The 19,933-nt window shown below is 37.5% G+C and overlaps 1 protein-coding gene across 4 annotated transcripts in view; it reads right to left on the bottom strand.

The window, feature by feature from the left end:
• Positions 1-19,933, bottom strand: part of EML4 (EMAP like 4) — a 165,840-nt gene that overhangs the window by 47,445 nt on the left and 98,462 nt on the right. The window contains exons 4-7 of one of the 4 annotated variants that reach the window (XM_007970827.3): positions 19,667-19,840; positions 17,666-17,794; positions 16,237-16,262; positions 16,014-16,046 (exon numbers count right to left, since the gene is read on the bottom strand). In XM_007970827.3, the coding sequence (XP_007969018.1) occupies positions 16,014-16,046; positions 16,237-16,262; positions 17,666-17,794; positions 19,667-19,840 (362 nt within the window). The remainder of the gene's footprint in view (positions 1-16,013; positions 16,047-16,236; positions 16,263-17,665; positions 17,795-19,666; positions 19,841-19,933) is intronic. The other 3 variants (XM_007970828.3, XM_007970829.3, XM_007970830.3) reach the window with 3 other exon arrangements.

Genomic DNA, 19,933 nt, shown 5'->3' with positions numbered 1-19,933 from the left:
AAGTCATACATATTTTCTGTATAGTCATACAAAAGTGGATTATTAATGTGATACAATAAAAACAAGACAAAAATGACTACTTCAAAGTTTTAGCCTCATTATATACAATTGTTTTTGTTATACGGTCGTCCTGTATCCATGGGGGATTGATTTTAGGAACACCTTCCTCAGATACCAAAATCCATGGATGCTCAATTTCCTGACACAAAACGGCATAGTATTTGCATATAACCTGTATATTTTAAATCATCTCTAGATTACTCATAATACGATATGAATGCTACGTAAATAGTTGTTATACTGTATTGTTTAGAAAATAATGACAACAGTCTGCATATATTCAGTATAATAGACCATCTATTTCCCCAAATATTTTCCACCCATGGTTGGCTGAATCTGTGGATGCAGAACCCATGGATACAGAGCGCCAACTACATTATACAGCATATAGAAAACAAAGTGATACTATAAAGTCCTAGTCCAAAACATCGTAGGGAAAAAACTAAACCAATGGCCATTTCCTTAACTGAGAATAATTTTTTCAGAATTAAAATATAATTTATCTAAGTTGACACATTTCTACAAGAAGGCCAGGAAGGCTGAGTAGAAAAACACAAAAGAAAATTTTGTGACAACAGTTTTTCTAACACTTGAAAAGAAGAGTGAGATTATTTGGATAGACAACAACCATGTCTACCACACTACTGGATGAACCTACAGATGTTAAATGGCGTAAGTTTTTCTTATGCCAGGAAACAATCAACAATAAAAAGGCCACCTACAGGAGAAAATATTTGCAAGCCATATATCTAATAAAGGGTTAATCTCAAAAATATATAAGGAACTCAATAGTTAAACAACTGATTTTAAAATGGACTAAGGACATTTTTTGTCTTTTCTCCAAAGACATAAAAACGGCCAACAGGTATATAAAAAACTGTTCAACATCACTAATCATCAGAGAAATGCAGATCACAATCACAATGAAATATTACCTTATACCTGTCGGATGGCTATTAATAATAATAATAATAATAATAATAATAATAATAAAAAGACAGCTGGGTGCGACGGCTCATGCCTGTAATCTCAGCACTTTGGGAGGTCGAGATGGGCAGATCATGAGGTCAGGAGATCGAGACCATCCTGGCTAACACAGTGAAACCCCATCTCTACTAAAAATACAAAAAATTAGCTGGGCATGGTGGCGGCCGGCCTGTAGTCCCAGCTACTTGGGAGGCTGAGGCAGGAGAATGGAGTGAAATGGGGAGGTGGAGCTTGCAGTGAGCTGAGACCACGCAACTGCACTCCAGCCTGGGAGATAGAGCGAGACTCTGTCTCAAAAAAAAAAAAAAAAAGGCATCAAGTATTGATGAGGACGTGGAGAAACTTGAACACTTGTACACTGCTGGTAGGAATGCAAAATGGTATAGTCACTATGGAAAGTAGGATGAAGGTTCCTCAAAAAGTTAAAAACACAACCACCACATGATGCTGCAATCCCACTACTGGGTATTTTTTAAAAGAATTGAAATCAGTATCTTGAAGATATATCAGTATTCTCAGGTTCACAGTAGCACTGTTCACAATAGCCAAGATGTGGAAACAACCTAAACTCAACTGAATAATGAAAATGTGGCACATGTATACACACACACACACACACACACATATATATATAAAATCTCGCAATAATAGAAAACAAAAACATGACCTCAAGATTTCAAATGTCATACTCCGGGATTTTCAAGACAGTGCTAAGAAACAGTTTTCTTATTGGCAGGATAGGTGTCTTGTATTTACATAAACCAATAGCTGTTTATAAGAACTGCAACAGTCTAAAACTAAAATGTTAAAAAACACAAGTCTAGAATCAAATCTATATTATACATCTTTTTTTTTTTTTTTTTTTTTTTAAAGAGAGTTTCACTCTTGTTGCCCAGGCTAGAGTGCAATGGCGCCATCTTGGCTCACTGTAACATCCGCCTCCCGGGTTCAAGCAATTCTCCTGCCTCAGCCTCCCAAGTAGCTGGGATTATAGGCATGTGCCACCATGCCTGGCCTTTTTTTTTTTTTTTTTTTTGTATTTTTAGTAGAGACGGAGTTTCGCCATGTTGGTCAGGCTGGTCTTGAACTCGTGACCTCAGGTGTTCGCCCGCCTCAGCCTCCCAAAGTGCTGGGATCACAGGCATGAACCACCGTGCCTGGGCAACATTACACATATTTTACAAAAGAAAATACTTGATGCAACTGATGGAATTTTTTCTTTTTTTCGAGACGGAGTCTCGTTCTGTCACCCAGGCCTGGAGTGCAGTCCCACGAGCTTGGCTCACTGCAGACTCTGCCACTGGGTTCAAGTGATTCTCCCCACTCAGCCTCCCAAGTAGCTGGGATTACAGGCATGCGCCACCACAACCGGCTCATTTTTGCACTTTTAGTAGACATGGGGTTTCACCACGTTGGACAGATTGGTCTCAAACTTCTGACTTCAAGTTATCTGCGCCCCCTCGGCCTCCCAAAGTGCTGGGATTACTGGTGTGAGCCACTGTACCCAGCCACGATTGTTTCTTACTCCTTTGAAAACAAAAAAACAAAAAAACAAAAAAACCCCACTCAACCCTGCCTCTAGCATCCCAGTGACCTCCATATAACAGGTTTAATAATATTGATGGTGATTGTGAAATGGTTACAGAAGGACCTAAAGGAGAGACAAAGACTTAGTACAGATACATGGGAAATGTCTAGGACTTGCCAACTTGTCTGGCATGATATGAAAATAGCATTAGAACCAGACTGAAAATGTGACCAACAACCAGAGGCTGATACAACCTTAGGATCTCTAATAATGACTTAAACGACCTAAGGAGAAGAGTATGTAATAATGCAGTAGTTTATATAATGCAAACCATGAAGAGGAAGGAAAGATAAATTACTTCTTGAATATCTGCAAGTATTTCTTCAGTCAGATTAAAATACTGCAAGTATTTCTTCAGTCAGATTGTGCTTGGGCTGGGCATGGTGGTTCATGCCTATAATCTCAGCACTTTGGAAGGCTAAGGCAGGCAGATCACAAGGTCAGGAGTTTGAGACTAGCCTGGCCAACATGGTAAAACCCCGTCTCTACTAAAAATACAAAAATTAGCCGGGTGTGGTGGCACATGTCTGTAATCCCAGCTACTCGGGAAGCTGAGGCAGGAGAATCACTTAAACCCAGGAGGCGGAGGTTGCAGTGAGCCGAGATCATGCTACTGCACTCCAGCCTGGAGACAGAGTGAGACTCCGTTTCAAAAGAAAAAAAAAAAAAAAGGTTGTGTTTGTTATGGGTGAGAAGTTCAAGTTATTTTTATTATTATTACTCAGTGTAGTTGGCCTCAGAGTTTGATCTAAGAACAGGCTAAGGCCTCCCACACTATGGTTTTAACACCACATGATGTATGTCTTCATTACTTCCGAATCTAAGAGTGGGCTCTGTTTCCTGATGATTTTTAGCACAGCTGAAATTTGATAAGAAAATGACCAGCTGTAAATATTCCCTACTTCTGCAGTCATCCTGATCTGTATATCCTTGTTCTTATTTGTATAGTTCACTCTTTTCAAGTGTCAACTTGTTATATAATTTTTCCTCTAGTTTTTAAGATTACAAACTTTTTGAAGGCAGATATCTCATCCTTTGGAATTTACTCCAGGATCTTTGATCAGAGATGTACATCATAAATGTGTTCTGAATAAAAAAGACATTTAATAGATGCTTCTATCACCACTTAGAAAGGAGTGTAGGTACAGCAAAGGGGGAGGGTTAGTCACAGTATCAAGGAAGAAAAAAAAAGTCTCCTTTTTGAACAGGCACAGCTGAGAACACCATATTGGTTATCAAATGTCAAGCAGCTTAAGAAACCAAGTAGAAAAGTAAAGGCATGATCTAGTGCTTCTAACTTTTCTGATATGATATAAAAATGGCAATGCATATTAGGATGACAATGCTTTCACTATCTATAAATTGGTCATATATGTTAGAGATCAAGTATATAACCTAAGCACTTCAGACAATTTCCAGCAATACATTATAGTGAAAACAGCATGAGCTTTGGAAAAGTCTATGACTTGAATCTTAGCTTCATGCTTTGTTAGCTGCAAGACTGGCTTCATTTTCTCAATACATAAAGCGGTAATACTACCTACTGTTTGGAATTATAAGTGATTAAATAAGATATCACACTGCAAAGCATAATATGAGGTTCTTGACAAACATTTATCCTTCTGCCTTTGAAAGGGATTTATGACCACTCTAAACACTGTTTAGCAATTGTTTATGATTTAGTACACTATAGTATCTTTTCCTAAGCTTTAAAGTGACTGTCCAGAGAACAGCAAGTATAAGTAAATAAACTAGAATTCTGCTGAGTCTATTATGTACACTTAAAAACAACACAAATTCATTTGCAGGAAATGAAACTGAGAGAAGTGGGAGAGTACACGATGACTGAGGGTGAGGACACTGTATTCAAATACCCCATACTCCATCTCAGGGAGGGAGCAGCCAGGCCACTCCATGAATAATGTGGGCCCAGTGTTACTAGGTCTTCTTATTTTTCAAAAGAAATAGAAAATCTATAATTTATTGTGAAATCTGCCAATTTAAAAATGTTCCCTCCTCTACCAATAAAAGGGAGAACACCATATGAAAACATACCTTTGGCCTGCACACAACACCAGTTTGCAACCTCTTCTTTTAAGACACTCTTTACCTTGGGCATTAGGTAAAATACATAGATGAAGAAGACCCTCTTTTTTCCCCAGTCATTGTCAAATTCTCACTGCAAACTTTTTCCTGAGATTCTCAGGCTTCTTGATCTTACAATCATAAAACTTACAGTCAGTATGTATTATCCCAATGCTACTTTCTGCCTGTCTTCACCATAAACCACCACCAGGAAACTTAATAACGGATGGGCGATGGGACTGATCAAAGCAGAATAGGAGATCAGTAACAATATACAAAAGTCTAGTGGTCCAGAAAAGGAAAGTGAGGAAAACTACCTGCCTCATGATAGTAAACACAGTATGGAGTATTCAATAATGAAGCTGATGTTAACTTAAATATAAAAAGCCTCAACATTTTATCTCCAACCTTGGTATGGTGAAAATTTCTGGGACTGAGAGGGAGTGAAGAGAACACAAGCTTTGTGATACAGACCTTGGTTCGAATCTCAGCTTTAGCACTTATTAGCTTATGTTCAAACAAAATAAATATTCTTAAGTCAATCTGATCAGTGATAGAGTAGTTTAATTATTAAAGAAGAAATTCTGTAGGATATCATTCATGAAGGCTGTTGTTCATTTCCCGAGACACATATGTTGGGCTGGATAAAATATTATAGCTCTCGGCCGGGCGCGGTGGCTCAAGCCTGTAATCCCTGCACTTTGGGAGGCCGAGACGGGCGGATCACGAGGTCAGGACATCGAGACCATCCTGGCTAACATGGTGAAACCCCGTCTCTACTAAAAAATACAAAAAATAGCCGGGCAAAGTGGCGGGCGCCTGTAGTCCCTGCGACTCGGGAGGCTGAGGCAGGAGAATGACGTAAACCCGGGAGGCGGAGCTTGCAGTGAGCTGAGATCCGGCCACTGTACTCCAGCCTGGGCGACAGCGCGAGACTCTGTCTCAAAAAAAAAAAAAAAAAAAAAAAATATTATAGCTCTCCTAGTCTAACCTCATTTTACAGAAGGGGAAACCAAGGCTCAGAGAGATTAAATACATTTTTAGACTTTGGTCCAAAATTCTATTACTTAGAACTCTGGATCTGTAAACATTTTCACTCTAAAACTATGATCTAGACCTGCTCTGTCTAAAATTACAGACACTGATTACTGAACACTTACCATGTGGCTAGTGTGAATTGACATACGCTGGAAATATAAAATACAAACCAGATTTTGAAGACTTAATATGGGAAAAAAAGTGAAATATCTCACTAATAATTTTTGTTTACTGATCACACATCAAAATGACAGTATTTTGGCTACACTGAGTTAAAAATTTGTTATTAAAATTTAATATTACATGTGTCTTTTTAAAAATTTGACTAGAAAAATTTGAAATACATAAGTGTTATACATTGTATTTCCATTGGGCAGTGCTGTTCAGATACTGGTAAGGGCCTCAGGCTAGTCCAATTACAAGGTGGCAACACAGCTTCCTTTCAATCCAAATAGTACTAGCTTGAGCTCTGAATCCCAACAGCTGGAAATTAGGAAGGACAGTAGAAGAGGAAGATGTTTCTGCTCTACTATCTTTGGAAAGAGTGATTGTTAGGTAAAAATGTGAAATACTTGATGTTGCACTTTCCCTTCTGTGTCCTTCCCCCATTCCTCCTAATGCTTCCCCTTCAGTTTCCTTGGGTTTTGCTCTTCTACTTTTGCACCTCCCTTAGGCCATCTGACACTCCGAGGTGTCCCAAATTGCAAAATGGTTATCATATTCCCTAATCAAAACTCCCATTCTTTTGAGACAGTTATCTCAGGTGCTCTGAGCAAAGCCACATTTTCAAAATGGTTCATACTCATGCATAAATAATTGGTTTTTAAAGTAATTTATATAAGATCCTTACAAAAACTTATTAACTGCTCACAAATTGTAGCAAAGGAAAAGTTAAAATTCAGGCAGAGTGGAGAAAGGAGATGGCACTGGGCATACTCCAATTCCAAGATCAGTTCCTCCAGTGATTTTCTTTTTAAGCTTGTTTTACTTCTGGTCTTAGAGATTTTTAAAAAAGAAAAAAAAAGCCATTCAAAGGCAACAGCAGAACTTCAGGGATTTGGACTATGATTATAATTATTTGTGTAACGGGTACTACCTGTAGAAAGCCTTCTGAACGTCTAGATTGCTTACAACTTAACACATCTTTCTCCCGAAAGTTTCCATTTTAGGAGTCCATTTTTAATCTGTATTTTACAATCTTTAGAACTAAATAGGCTCCCCTAAACTGGAATTTGAGTTTTATATTCAACTAAAAGGTAGGAGAGTGTGATGCTACCTAATTTCTACAAGCAGAAAATTAAAGAATCTTTACTCAATTTGAGCCTTTTCTCTGATACTATCAGGCTCTACTTCCCAAAACCACAGAGTTAAACAACAGAAGGATAGCCAAAATCCCAGAAATATTAACTATAATTTTATAGTAGAAAGTGACAAGGAACATTTTTGGAAGGCTAAAATATTTTCTTAAAAAGGTTCTTGATGCAGACAAAAGATTTCAAGTCCCAGTTAACGATCCAGTTATTTTGTAGTTATAATTCAATATTTTAAAATTCCAATCAAACAATGGAATCTGTAAGGATGTTTGGATTTTGCCCCCTTTCAATGATCTAGTTATAAAAATAGTTAAATCATAAAATGTAGAGACCCAAATAAACCAAAAGGGAATTTAGAAGGATATAATCTCTCTTATTTCATAGATTTAAAAAATTCCTAGTTCCAGTACCTGCTAAATATTAGTAGTTTTATTAGCAAATATAAAACTTGGGTCTGAAAAATATGACCAAGTACAAAATGCGATCTTAAGTTTTTTCTTCTATAGGCAGAATTCTATTGACTGATAAAATTTCCTGAATTTTTAATTACATAGTGGGGTAAGGGATGCACAGTGTAAAAGATATGAACCTAACCTCTTAGGAGCTTAGACTGGAGACATAACCATGTCTTGTGCCCCTGTTAATCAACTCTTATACTAATTACAGTAGTAAGCCAACTTACAGTTACCCACCTTCTTGAACCTAAACCTCCTTTAATCAGGTTTCTCTTCATGTTTCTCTGATTGTCATAAAATTACTTGAAAATATCAGACATGAGTTTGCTTAAGCATTTTAGATTATTTGTACTGCTTGAAAAGGCTTTTCTTGGGAAAAGATGGAAAAGAAATCTATTTCAACAACATGAGACACATAAAACTGCTAAAAGACTCACTATACTGCCTAAAACTTTTCTGTAGGCAAAACATGGTTTTATTTTAAAAATTCCCCCAACTCACTCACTTATATCCTCAGGAAAAATTATTTAAAGCACTAAATAAACAAAAATCCTTTTTATTTTATATGAATATACTAAGTTGCGCTTAATTTTTTAAAAATAAGAAATTTGAAAAGGAAATTTCAAATGTCAAACTATTTATCACCCTGGCTCTGTTTTCTCAATTAACTATAGCAGAGAGGGAATCAGGAGGCCTCAGCAGAACATGAAAAACCTGTATATAAAAATTCTGATTAAATAGGATTAATGAGAAGCTTCAACTGTAATGTTATTTCTTAAAGGAAAAAGTGAAACAAATGAAAAAAAACCCTGAATCAAATAAAGCAAAATGTGAAGATCTGATAAATCTGGGTGGTCAGCATATGGGTGCTCACTGTATTATTTGAATATATTTTTAGAAACATTAAAATAGTTCACCAAAGTTTAAAAAGATTATTGAAGTAAAACAATAGAATATTTTTGGTGAAACTGTTCTTTGGAGAACCAGTTGTGAGTACAGTTCAGGGACGTGGCACGTGATTTACTATACCTTTTCCTTGCAATCTTGGTATATGCCACTGATTAACTGCAACTCTTTCTGGCTACAGCTAATCACAAATTTTAGAATTCTTTTCAAAGTGCTTCTAGAAAACAATAACAATTACTAGAGTTAGAAATACAATATAGAATATAATTGCCATTTTTGGACAAGATAGTTTTTTTTTTTTTTTTTTTTTGAGATGGAGTCTCGCTCTATTGCCTAGGCTGGAGTGCAGTGGTGCTATCTCAGCTCACTGCAAACTCCGCCTCCCAGGTTCAAGAGATTCTCCTGCCTCAGCTTCCTAAGTAGCTGGGGACAACAGACAGGTGCCACCGCCTGGCTAATTTTTGTATTTTTGTAGAGATGGGCTTTTGCCATGTTGGCCAGGCTGGTCTAAACTCCTGACCTCAGGTGATCTGCCCACCTTGGCCTCCTAAAGTGCTGGGATTACAGACATGAGCCACTGTGCCTGGCCTGGACAGCACAAATTTCTAACTATGATATTTCACTCAGTTAACTGGCATGCTTGAAGACTGAAAATTTTTGGTTGATTACATTTTCTAGTTTAGATTTTTTAAAAAAGTATGTATATAGCAAAAATACACATAATGTGAATGAAGACTTTAGCCACAATAAATACATATAAGATTAGAACGTTCTCTAAGGAAGTATTCATATACTTGATGTCCAGAGGAGAGAGTTGGGGCTTTTTTCTTTGCTGAAAATAAGGAAAGAGGATGTCAAGAACATGTTCTTAGAAGTTGGGATAGTTTCTATTTTAAAAAACGGGACAGTCTTCAAACATATTTTAATCTAGAAGACTGCTACTAACCACAACACTATGAAATCAGATCTTTGCTTTATAGAGCTTAAAAAAAAAAATCTCCAACAGAGGAAAGGTCCCCTTTTTTTGGTATCCTTTTAAAATACAGATGGCGAGACCAGCAGCCTGGCAGGCCTGCTGCCCTTGGCAGCGCCTTCTCTACGCTCTTAAATAAAATAAATAAAAATACAGAGAATACTTGGACAAACCCCAGATGCAGGGATCCAAATTATGTTTATACAGGTTATTAAAAGGGACAGTATGTAAATTTTAGAACTAGCCAGGCACAGTGGCCATACCCGTAATCCTAGCACTTTGGGAGGCTGAAGCGGGTGGATCACTTGAGCTCAGGAGTTCAAGAACAGCCTGGGCAACATGGTGAAACCCTGTCTCTACAAAAAATACAAAACTAGTTGGGCACAGCGGCACATTCCTGAAGTCCCAGCTACTCTGGGGGCTGAGATGGGAGGACCAACTGAGCCCGGGAGGTCAAGGCTGCAGTGAGCTGTGATCATTCCACAGCACTCCAGCCTGGGCAACAGAGTGAGACCCTACCTCAAAAATAAAAAAGAAATAAGTTTTCGAATTAAGTATGGTCTCCACTGGAAATGCACTGGTTTTCTGTCCTTTCTGCTTATCCACACTCAACAAACTTCTTCCTAAATTCTGGAATTGCCAAATTTGGGATACCATCTTGGTAAAAAGGAAAGAATCTGTCTGTAGTCCAATGAAAGGCTTTTGATTTTTTTAGTTTGTTTCAAACTGCACACTCTCTGAGTAAGGGACAATATATACCCTCTCAATGGGTGACACAATATACAGTGTCAGTAGGACACTGCTATCATATATCTTTATCGATAAATTTTAGCTATTCTTTCAGATACAGTGCTCAGTTTGCACAGGTGTGAACAGGTTTTAGGACTAAACAGGCCTGGAGCCAACAGGTCAGAAAACATAATGCAAGGCTCTGAACAAAAGCACCTCCATTCAAGCCATCCTCCCACCTCAGCCTCCCAAGTAGCTGGGACTACAGATGTGTGTCACTATGCCTGATTAATTTTTGTATTTTTGGTAGAGATGAGGTTTTGCCATGTTGCCCAGGCTAATCTCGAACTCCTGAGCTCAAGCAATCCAACCACCTTGGCCTCCCAAAGTGCTGGGATTATAGGCGTGAGCCACCTCACCCAGCCTTTAAGTTCTTTAAAAGGTAGTTTACAAGCACGTTAGTGAAGGTATTGTGGGGACAGCAGGAAACTGTGCCTCATTTTCTGTTTGCTACAAGAAAAAGCTTTCAAAAAGTTACCGAAAAGACCTTAGTGATATCTACTCTAAGACTAAATATATGTAAGGAAACTGAGGCCCAAAGTGTCAGCGTAATAGGAAAAATTTTATCAGACAACAATGTTTTGTTTTCTAAAATCACTGCCTTTAGCAAATGGAATTTTCAGCTTCTCCCAAAACTATGAGTTATCTAACTCATAGTGCAGAACTGTGATTCTTTAATTTTCTGTGATACAGGTCATTTCACCCCTAACTAGGTCTCATGTTTACTACTCATTTGCCCTTTCTGCTGTATCACTTCACTTCCCTTTCCTACATGATGTACCTCATGAAGCTTCTCTTGCTTGGAATGAATATGCATTTTATAAATGTAATTGCTAAGTAATACAAAATTGTATGTACTCTATGATGAATGACCTCCTTGCTATTCCTTAACACAGCAAGAAAGTTCCTGCCTCAAGGCTTATATACTTCCAGCTTCCTCTGTTCATAAAATCCTTTTTATAGTTATCTACATATTTCATATTTCATTCACCTCCTTCAGGTCACCATATCAGAAATGTCTTCCCTAACCACTCCATATAAAATAGCAATTCTCTACTCTCCTTATTCTTTCCCCATATGTATCACCTTCCTGACATATGAAGTATTTATTATCTGTTTTGTCTACGGAGCATGAATATAAGTTCCACACAGCTCAACACTGTAACTGCTGTAACTCTGACTGCCTAGGATAGGGTCTGACAAAATAAGCACTCAGTAAATATCTGTTAAATGAGTGAATGTATAAAATGTATATATGATAAAGAACAATAAACAAACACATCAGAACTGTAATCTGTTAGAATGACAAGATTATTCAGGTTTTTTCCTTTCCCCAATTTTATAAATGAGTTTGTATTATTTATTTTAAAATTATTTGATAAATCATTTGGCTACAATAAATTACTGAGGGATTTTAGACAGTATATAATTCAAAATGACTTCTCAAGTATTTTTAATCTGAAGCCATTTTTGGACAGGTAGCTAATACTCAATTACTTCTCAATTTTCTAAGATATTATAACTGTCCTTCCACCTTGATACACTTGTACAGTTAGGATATGACTGTACTGAAATGGTAAATAACAATGAATCTAATCCCAGAGCAGGGAGACAGCACCATAAGAGGAAGTAAGAATGGGATTTAGTGATTGATGACTTCCTTTATCCTCAAAACAAGCAGATTTCTTCCCAATAGAGACCAGAGTCATTCAGTTTCTCAACATGACCAGGTAATCATGTGTTAAATATAAACAGGCCTAGTTTGAAGTTCTACAAGAGAAAAAATAGATTTAAGATTATTCAAGTCTGAAAAAGTATTTTGAGGACATTCAGATTCTGTTTCAGAAATAATGAGAACATGTGACACTTATTTTCCATATCCAAAAAATGTAGGCCAGGTGCGGTGACTCACACCTATAATCCTAACACTTTGGGAGGCAGAGGTGGGAGGACTGCTTGAGGCCAAAAGTTTAAGACAAGCCTGGGAAACATAGTGACACCCCGCCTCTATAAAGTAAAACAAAAATTAGCTGGGTGTTGTGGTGTGTGCCTGTAGTCTCAGCTACTTGGAAGGCTGAGGCAGGAGGGTCACTCAAGCCCGGAGTTCAAGGCTGCAGTGAGTTACGATCATGCCACTGAACTCCAGCCTGGTTGGCAGAGTGATACCCTGTCTCTAAATAAATAAATAATAAATTTAAAATGTAACATAGTTAGTCCCTTGGTTTCCATGGGACATTGGTTCTAGGATCTCCTGCAGACAGCAAAATCTGTGGATGCTCAAGTCCTTGATATAAAAGGTATAGTACTTCCATGTAACCTATGACCATCTTCCTGTATACTTTAAATCACCTTTAGATTACTTACTAGTTGTTATACTGTATTGTTTAGGGAATCATGACCAAAAAAAAGTTTATACATGTTTACTACGGATGCAACTTTGTTTTCCCTGAATATTTCAAATGCAGGTCGGTTGAATCCAGGAATGTGAAATCCACAGATATGGAAGGCCAGCTGTACTTGATAACTATTTCAAGGATGACCTTAATGGCAGTATCATTTTGTTTATTAGAAGATTTGTCAAATTGTTATCTATTTTCCATAATAAGCAATTTTATACATGGTGCTTCAAGTCCCCCAACTTAGCTTGGAAAATGTTTTAAAATCAGTAACTCACCACAGTGAATACTACTGTATTAGAACCTAACTGCCACCTCTAACAACAGACAGTCCTACAGGGAAGCTTATTCAAATTTTCAGTTGATATGCTAGGACTTTATCTCTGCTGTATCTGGAGCACAACCCAGCAGAACTAGGGAAGAGAGTAATGAAAAAAAGTTTAGGTTTCAGGATATAAACATATAGGTCAGTAAGAGCCTCTTTTTAGTGGCATAACCTGCTCTTCCTCTCACATCTAACCTCAGAGACTGCCCTGTGTACATCCCATTCTACTTTCTATTGCTTTCAACAACCAGTTTCCTGACTTCTGCCTAAGAGGTGATTGGAATATGCAGCTTTCTACCTTTTCTCCTACTCTGCTCTGTCTGAAGTATACAGGTCTTTCAGGTAAAGTATTCTCTGTTACCACTCACTTAAATGTACCATATGTAAATAGGCTTCTTCTCAAATCAAAGCAGATAATTTGGAACAAGTCAAGGGGCTAAATTAATGTCATATTTTAAAAAGAATGTCCAAAAATGACAAATATTAGCATTAACAGCTGAAATACTAGAAAATGTGTTGTGAATATGCCATGCAAAATGAATACCAGACTTTTAAAATAGCTTTACAACTTACGGTCAATTTCACCAATTTAATAATTATCTTTTCATCTTACAATACAAATCTGAGTGCAAAGTTTTACTGCCAAATTCATATATTAATAACTAAAATTTACTTGGTATTATATGTCAGGTACTGTGTACAATTTATTACTATAATTTTTACAGTAACCCTTTAACGGCTTATTATTATCTCTTTTTTTTTTTTTTTGAGACGGAGTCTTTGCTCTGTCACCCAGGCTGGAGTGCAGTGGCGCGAACTCGGCTCACTACAAGCTCCGCCTCCTGGGTTTACGCCATTCTCCTGCCTCAGCCTCCGGAGTAGCTGGGACTACAGGCGCCCGCCACCTTGCCCGGCTAGTTTTTTGTACTTTTAGTAGAGACGGGGTTTCACCATGTTAGCCAGGATGGTCTCGATCTCCTGACCTTGTGATCCGCCCGTCTCGGCCTCCCAAAGTGCTGGGATTACAGGCGTGAGCCACCATGCCTGGCCTATGATCTCAATTACGATGAGAAAACAAAGACTTACAGAGGCAGAAGTAACCTGCTCAAGGTCACTATAGCTAAGTCAATGGTAAAACCACTCTCTGGACTCCAAAATCCATGTGTTTAAACATCTACAAGACATTGTTTGCTATACATCTCTAAATACAGGTTAAGTTTTACAGACAACTCAAATGCAATTGTCCAAAGCCAAACTCCTTTTCCACACATCTCCTTCTCCTCAAATGTTCCCTATTTCAGTAGATGCCACTCTATTTCAATTTATATTTCATATGTATTATCTCATCCTTCAGTAACCATGTGAAATAAGCTTTATAGTTAGTATACTCAGAGTAGAAAACCACTCAGAGATATCGTCATTTAGCCCAGGTCATAAGGCTATTATGCATAACAGCCAGGACCAAACACTAAACACAGCTATTCCCCATTCGCTGCTCTTCCTATCACATACTACTGCCTCTACTTAAAAAAAAGAAAGTTTTCAGACCAGAGGTGGTGGCTCATGCCTGTAATCCCAACACTTTGGGAGGCTGAGACTGCTTGAGCCAAGGAGTTTGAGACCAACCTAGGCAACAAAGTGAGAACCCATCTCTATGATAAATACAAAAATCAGCCAGGTATGTGGTGCGTGCCTGTAGTCCCAGCTACTCAGGAGGCTTCAGTGAGAGGATTGCTTGAGCCCAGGAGGTAAAGGCTGCAGTGAGCCAAGGTAGTGACTGCACTCCAGCCTGGGCAACAGAGCAAGACTCTTTCTCTTAAAAGTTTCGAAATACAATGTAATAAGAATTATCTTCATAAATAAAATTTCATTTTTCCCTTTAAAGTATCTCAAACATTACTTAATCTATGTTGTATTATAAAGAAGGGAAAAAGTAAGACCTACTAAAGAAGAATGCCAGCAAAATTCAACTTCATTTAGAGTGTCTATGTAAAAACAAATGACCTAAAGACTATTAGAAATATTTTTTCTTTTCTTTTTGGAACCAAAAAAGTAAAAATCCACAGAAATCAAGTTAAATCTCTAAAAAAACCTTTAACCACATTGTAGTTTGTTACTATAACAGACCAGAAAATAAGGCTAACTATGAGAGATAGAAGTGAGCTGTGAAAACCATGCACAGAAAGGACATGCTTTCATTAAGATCAGCATGCTTCAATTAAATTTGCAGGCCATCTAAAGAGAATGTAAAACTGATTTATAAAACTTACCTACACTGCAATTAAATTAAATACGCATTTGCCAAAAGTCTGCTTTCTTTTTTTGGTACGAACAAGCCAACAACAGCAAGTAGCCAGAAGTTACAAACAATACAAAAGAAAAACTTAAGAGGAAACGGATTCGCTAGACTCGTTATATTTTCAGTCTTAGCATTAAGAAATGAGTGATTATTTGCAATGGAGTTGGCAAGACAGGAAATTGAGTTAAAATTTATCGATCTTTTAAATGGCTTTTCTAGGTAAAACTTTTTTTTAAGGGAGAAAACTCCCTCTAGTATTTTATCCCTTTTTGTAATACTGTACTTTTGCTGTTCACCTTGAATCTTCAGACTTCTTAGAAATAAGATGGATTTTTAAAAATGTAGCTGAGCCAAGTGTGGTGGCTCACGTCTACAATCCCAGCATTTTGGGAGGTTGAGGAGGGAGGACTGCTTGAGGTCAGGAGTTCGAGCTCAGCCTGGCCAACATGGTAAAACCTCATCTCTACTAAAAATACGAAACAAAAAAACACCAAAAATTAGCTGGGTGTGGTGGTGCCTATAGACCCCAGCTACTCGGGAGGCACAAGAATCGCTTGACCTCAGGAGGTGGAGGTTGCAGTAAGACGTGATTGTGCCACTTTACTCCAGCATGGGCAACAGAACAAGACTCGGTGTCAAAAAAAAAAAAAAGTAAAATGTAGCTGGATTCACCTAGTCCAAATCACCATATTTCCTTTGTTAGGAGGAAAGTCAGGCAGCATAAATAATGAAAAGCCAAATAAGAGATCCAGGAAAAAAATTCACTTAGAAGGCAACCAACTGCGTAGCTTATTCTTACCTTGGCTGTTTTTTTCGCGAGTTGACATTTTTGCTGGTTGAGACAAAAATGACATTATCTTACAATAAAAACTGGGTATTTTCCTAAATGACTATAGTAACGCACTTTGATTACTATGAACTAATAAAGTGCACTGGATGAAAATAAGTAAATATTCTTTTCAATTAGCAAAAATTAAACTAAGAAAGGCAAAACAAAAATTTTTAAAGGATTTTTAATTTACCTTGGTTGATGATGACATCTTTATGCCTAGAAAAGAAATTTAAGACACACATTTATTTTATAATTCTATATGGCTGACCATTAGAATCACCTCAAGAAACTGTAAAAGTGTCAATGCTTAGGTTATAACCTAGACAAATCTCTAGAAGCGAAAGTAAGAAATCAGCATTTTTTAAAGTTTCTCACTGACGAGCTACTAATATACACTATTTTATAAAACAATGAGTATCCCACAAGAGCATCTAAACAGTGAAAGCATAAAAATAACTTATGAAAAATACTCAAATGTTATATAATTCTTAAGATTTATTATTTGGCTGGGCACAGTGGCTCACGCCTGTAATCCTAGCACTTTGGGAGGCTGAAGCGGGTGAACTGTTTCAGTCCAGGAGTTCAAGACCAGCCTGGGCAACATGGCAAAACCCTGTCTTTACAAAAAAATACAAAAATATCAGCTGGGCATGGTGGCACGTGCCTGTAGTCCCAACTACCCAGGAAGCTGAGGTAGGAGAATCACCTGAACCCAGGAAGGTGAAAGCTGCAGTAAGACGTGACAGTGATAGTACCATGGCACTCCAGCCTGAGCGACTGAGTGAGACACTGTCTCAAAAAAAAAAAAAAAAAAAGACATATTAAGACATATTATTTGAGTTGGGAGCATTAAAAGGTAGATACAACTTTTTGTAGAAGACTTGAAAGAAAACATACACCGGGCTGGGTGCGGTGGCCCACGCCTGTAATCCCAGCACTTTGGGAGGCCGAGGCAGGCAGATCACGAGGTTATGAGATCAAGACCATCCTGGTTAACATGGTGAAACCCCGCCTCTACTGAAAATACAAAAATTAGCGGGGTGTGGTAGTGCACGCCTATAGTCCCAGCTACTCAGGAGGCTAAGGCAGGAGAATCGCTTGCACCTGGGAGGTGGAAGTTGCAGTGAGCCAAGATTGTGCCACTGCACTCCAGCCTGGCGACAGAGTGAGACTCCGTAAGAGAAGTAAAAACTATAATACAGAGTTTTTAAAAAGATTCAAACCAAGGCCGGGCGCAGTGGCTCACGCCATAATCCCAGCACTTTGGGTGGTGGAGGCAGGCAGATCATGAGGTCAAGAGATCAAGACCATCCTGGCCAACACAGTGAAACCCTGTCTCTACTAAAAAATACAAAAATTAGCTGGGCATGGTGGTACGTGCCTGTAGTCCCAGCTACTCGGTAGGCCAAGGTAGGAGAATTGCTTGAAACTGGGAAGCAGAAGTCGCAGTGAGCAAAGATGGTGCCACTGCACTCCAGCCTGGTGACAGAGCAAGACTCTGTCTCAAAAAAAAAAAAAAAAAAAAAAGATTTAAACCAGACATACATAACTATACATGCAAACATAATAGCCAAATAATTATTACTTTTTGGATATAATGAAGAAAGTGCAATACTTACTTGTCTGTATTTTTGGTAACTTTTGGTATTAATTTGGGTGTTGAAGGTATTTTCGACAATTTATTACGGCTATCATCTGAATTTTCCCATGAATTGTGTGACTTTTCAGCTGGTGATGGTCGTTTTATGCTAGAAGGAATATTAATTTCTTAGAGAAAAATTCTGAGTGTAAAAGACACGTAACTGATAATTTAAACAGAACACAAAAGCAGCAATTAACACTTTCTTAAAGCTAATCCAGAAAAGAGAAGGATTAGTTGAAAGACTGCCTGGATGAGTAAAGAAGTTTAACAAGGCAACTCCCAAACCTGTATTATAATTTTCTGTATCACTCAGAAGATTCACTAGAACAAATATTACCTGATTTTTTTTAAAAAAACACTTCTGTTAACAGAAAAAAAGTATTTCCTTACATCGCCGAGTAAGGTTTCTCATAATCTGTAGTTACAGAAAACCTGTATTTTTTCATAGCCATTGAATTTTATGAGGCTGCCATTTTCATTTTTTGTGCAATTATGTCCACAAGTAACTACATTACATACGGTACAGATGACAATTTCTAAATACAACAAGGAATAAACTCTTGTTTATATCTTTAGGGACAATTTTACCAATGATCAGAAATAAACAAGACTTTACATAAGAATGTGGTTATTGGCAATCCTGATTCCCTATAAGTGAAATTTGTTTCTTTACAAATGATTTTTTCATTGCATTGCTAACTATCCTCAAACTCATCCAGTCTCCAATATTTCTTGCAACAGTATATCCAAAGAGCAATTTAGGAGGGCAAGCACATTTCCAGGAGACCTCAAGAAGCTGAAAAAAAAGATGCTGGGACAAAGAAGATACCAAGTGAAATCAGAACCTTAAAGAGACCGATTATAAAAAGCCACCTTAAACCACACACAATCCAAAGTTATGTAGCATTAATAAGCTATATCCAAGAAAAACTCCACAGGAGACCAGGCAGAAAAATTACAAACCATTTAGATTGGGTAAGAATCTGCATGAGACACACAGACAAAGCATTTTGTAAGTGGTAAACATGCATCAATCAAGCGAAGGTATTTTGATTTTCCCGATTTCCATTAGTGATCTGAGGCAAAATATTAAATCGATCAAATAAAAATATAAATCTTTTAGGAATGGTTGTCATTTATTTTATTAAAATTCTAGCCAGTTCTGGAAATGGTTTAATAGTTTCCTAAGATTTCCAAGCAGAAGTACGATGATAAAATATGTCTATTCCTAATCACAAGGCTTGAATAAGCATTTCTAAACAGGCAAATTTAATTAGATTGGTCTCAATATTTGATTAGGAGGCAGCTGTAGCACTGAACTCCCAGCATGCAGGTTTAGATTCTCAATTTAGGCTCACACACACTGTTAGAATGTTTCTCCCTCTTCCCCTTCTCATAACTTTAAAATATTATTACGGACACAGAGAGAAGCCCTCAAGCAAGCCTTTAGCATAGAAAAGACCAGGTGAAATGGATTCATTTCTCTACTCAAGCAAGAACTTATCCTCCCAAGACCCAAAACTGAAACTGAGATGCAGCCACCATGAAGAGCCACCTGAGATGGGCCCTTGCAGGTTGAAGGTTGTAATGATGCCAAAATACAGTGAGGACAATTACATATGGCCATTTTCTATCCATGGCTATAAATTTATAGCATAGTTACATACAAGTCTAAAAAGTATTCAAAAATTTGGTTGGGAAAATATTGTTTGGTTTTAGACTAGGTTATTCCTGCCTTCCTTTCATCATATTGTTCATAACTCATTTTTTTTTTCCCAGTTTTAACTGAGAAGTTGTGACCTTAATTCTTTATTCCCCAGTGTGCTATATAGCATAAATTATAAGCAATGAAGAAGGGAAAAATAAAGCCACCAGCCTTTTCTCTCAGAATCCTTGGATAGCTAACTTTTTCCCAAGTCACAGAATTTAGGTATCATTACAACCATTCCCTAGCTCTGTACTTGGGGACAGTTAAAACCTTTTGGTGGGAGTAGCATTCTTGCTTTCTGGAGTTTGTCTGTGTATTTGGAGAGGTTGTGAAGAGGGCTGGGGAGAAGGTGATGCTCGAATTTGTGGACTTTGATCATTAGAATGAGATTCCTCTTTTTTTTCTCTCTGTCCTTGTGGTTTTTCTTTCTTTTTTTCTGTACCACTGTAAAATAAAGTATAACATGGAACAATACACATTTAAACAAATAAAAAAATCAAGTGATAGAAAAGTGAGTATTATATAATTCAAAACCTT

Source organism: Chlorocebus sabaeus, chromosome 14, assembly GCF_047675955.1.
Source record: "Chlorocebus sabaeus isolate Y175 chromosome 14, mChlSab1.0.hap1, whole genome shotgun sequence".
NCBI lineage: Eukaryota > Metazoa > Chordata > Mammalia > Primates > Cercopithecidae > Chlorocebus > Chlorocebus sabaeus.
This window is presented reverse-complemented; position numbering and strand designations above follow the sequence as displayed.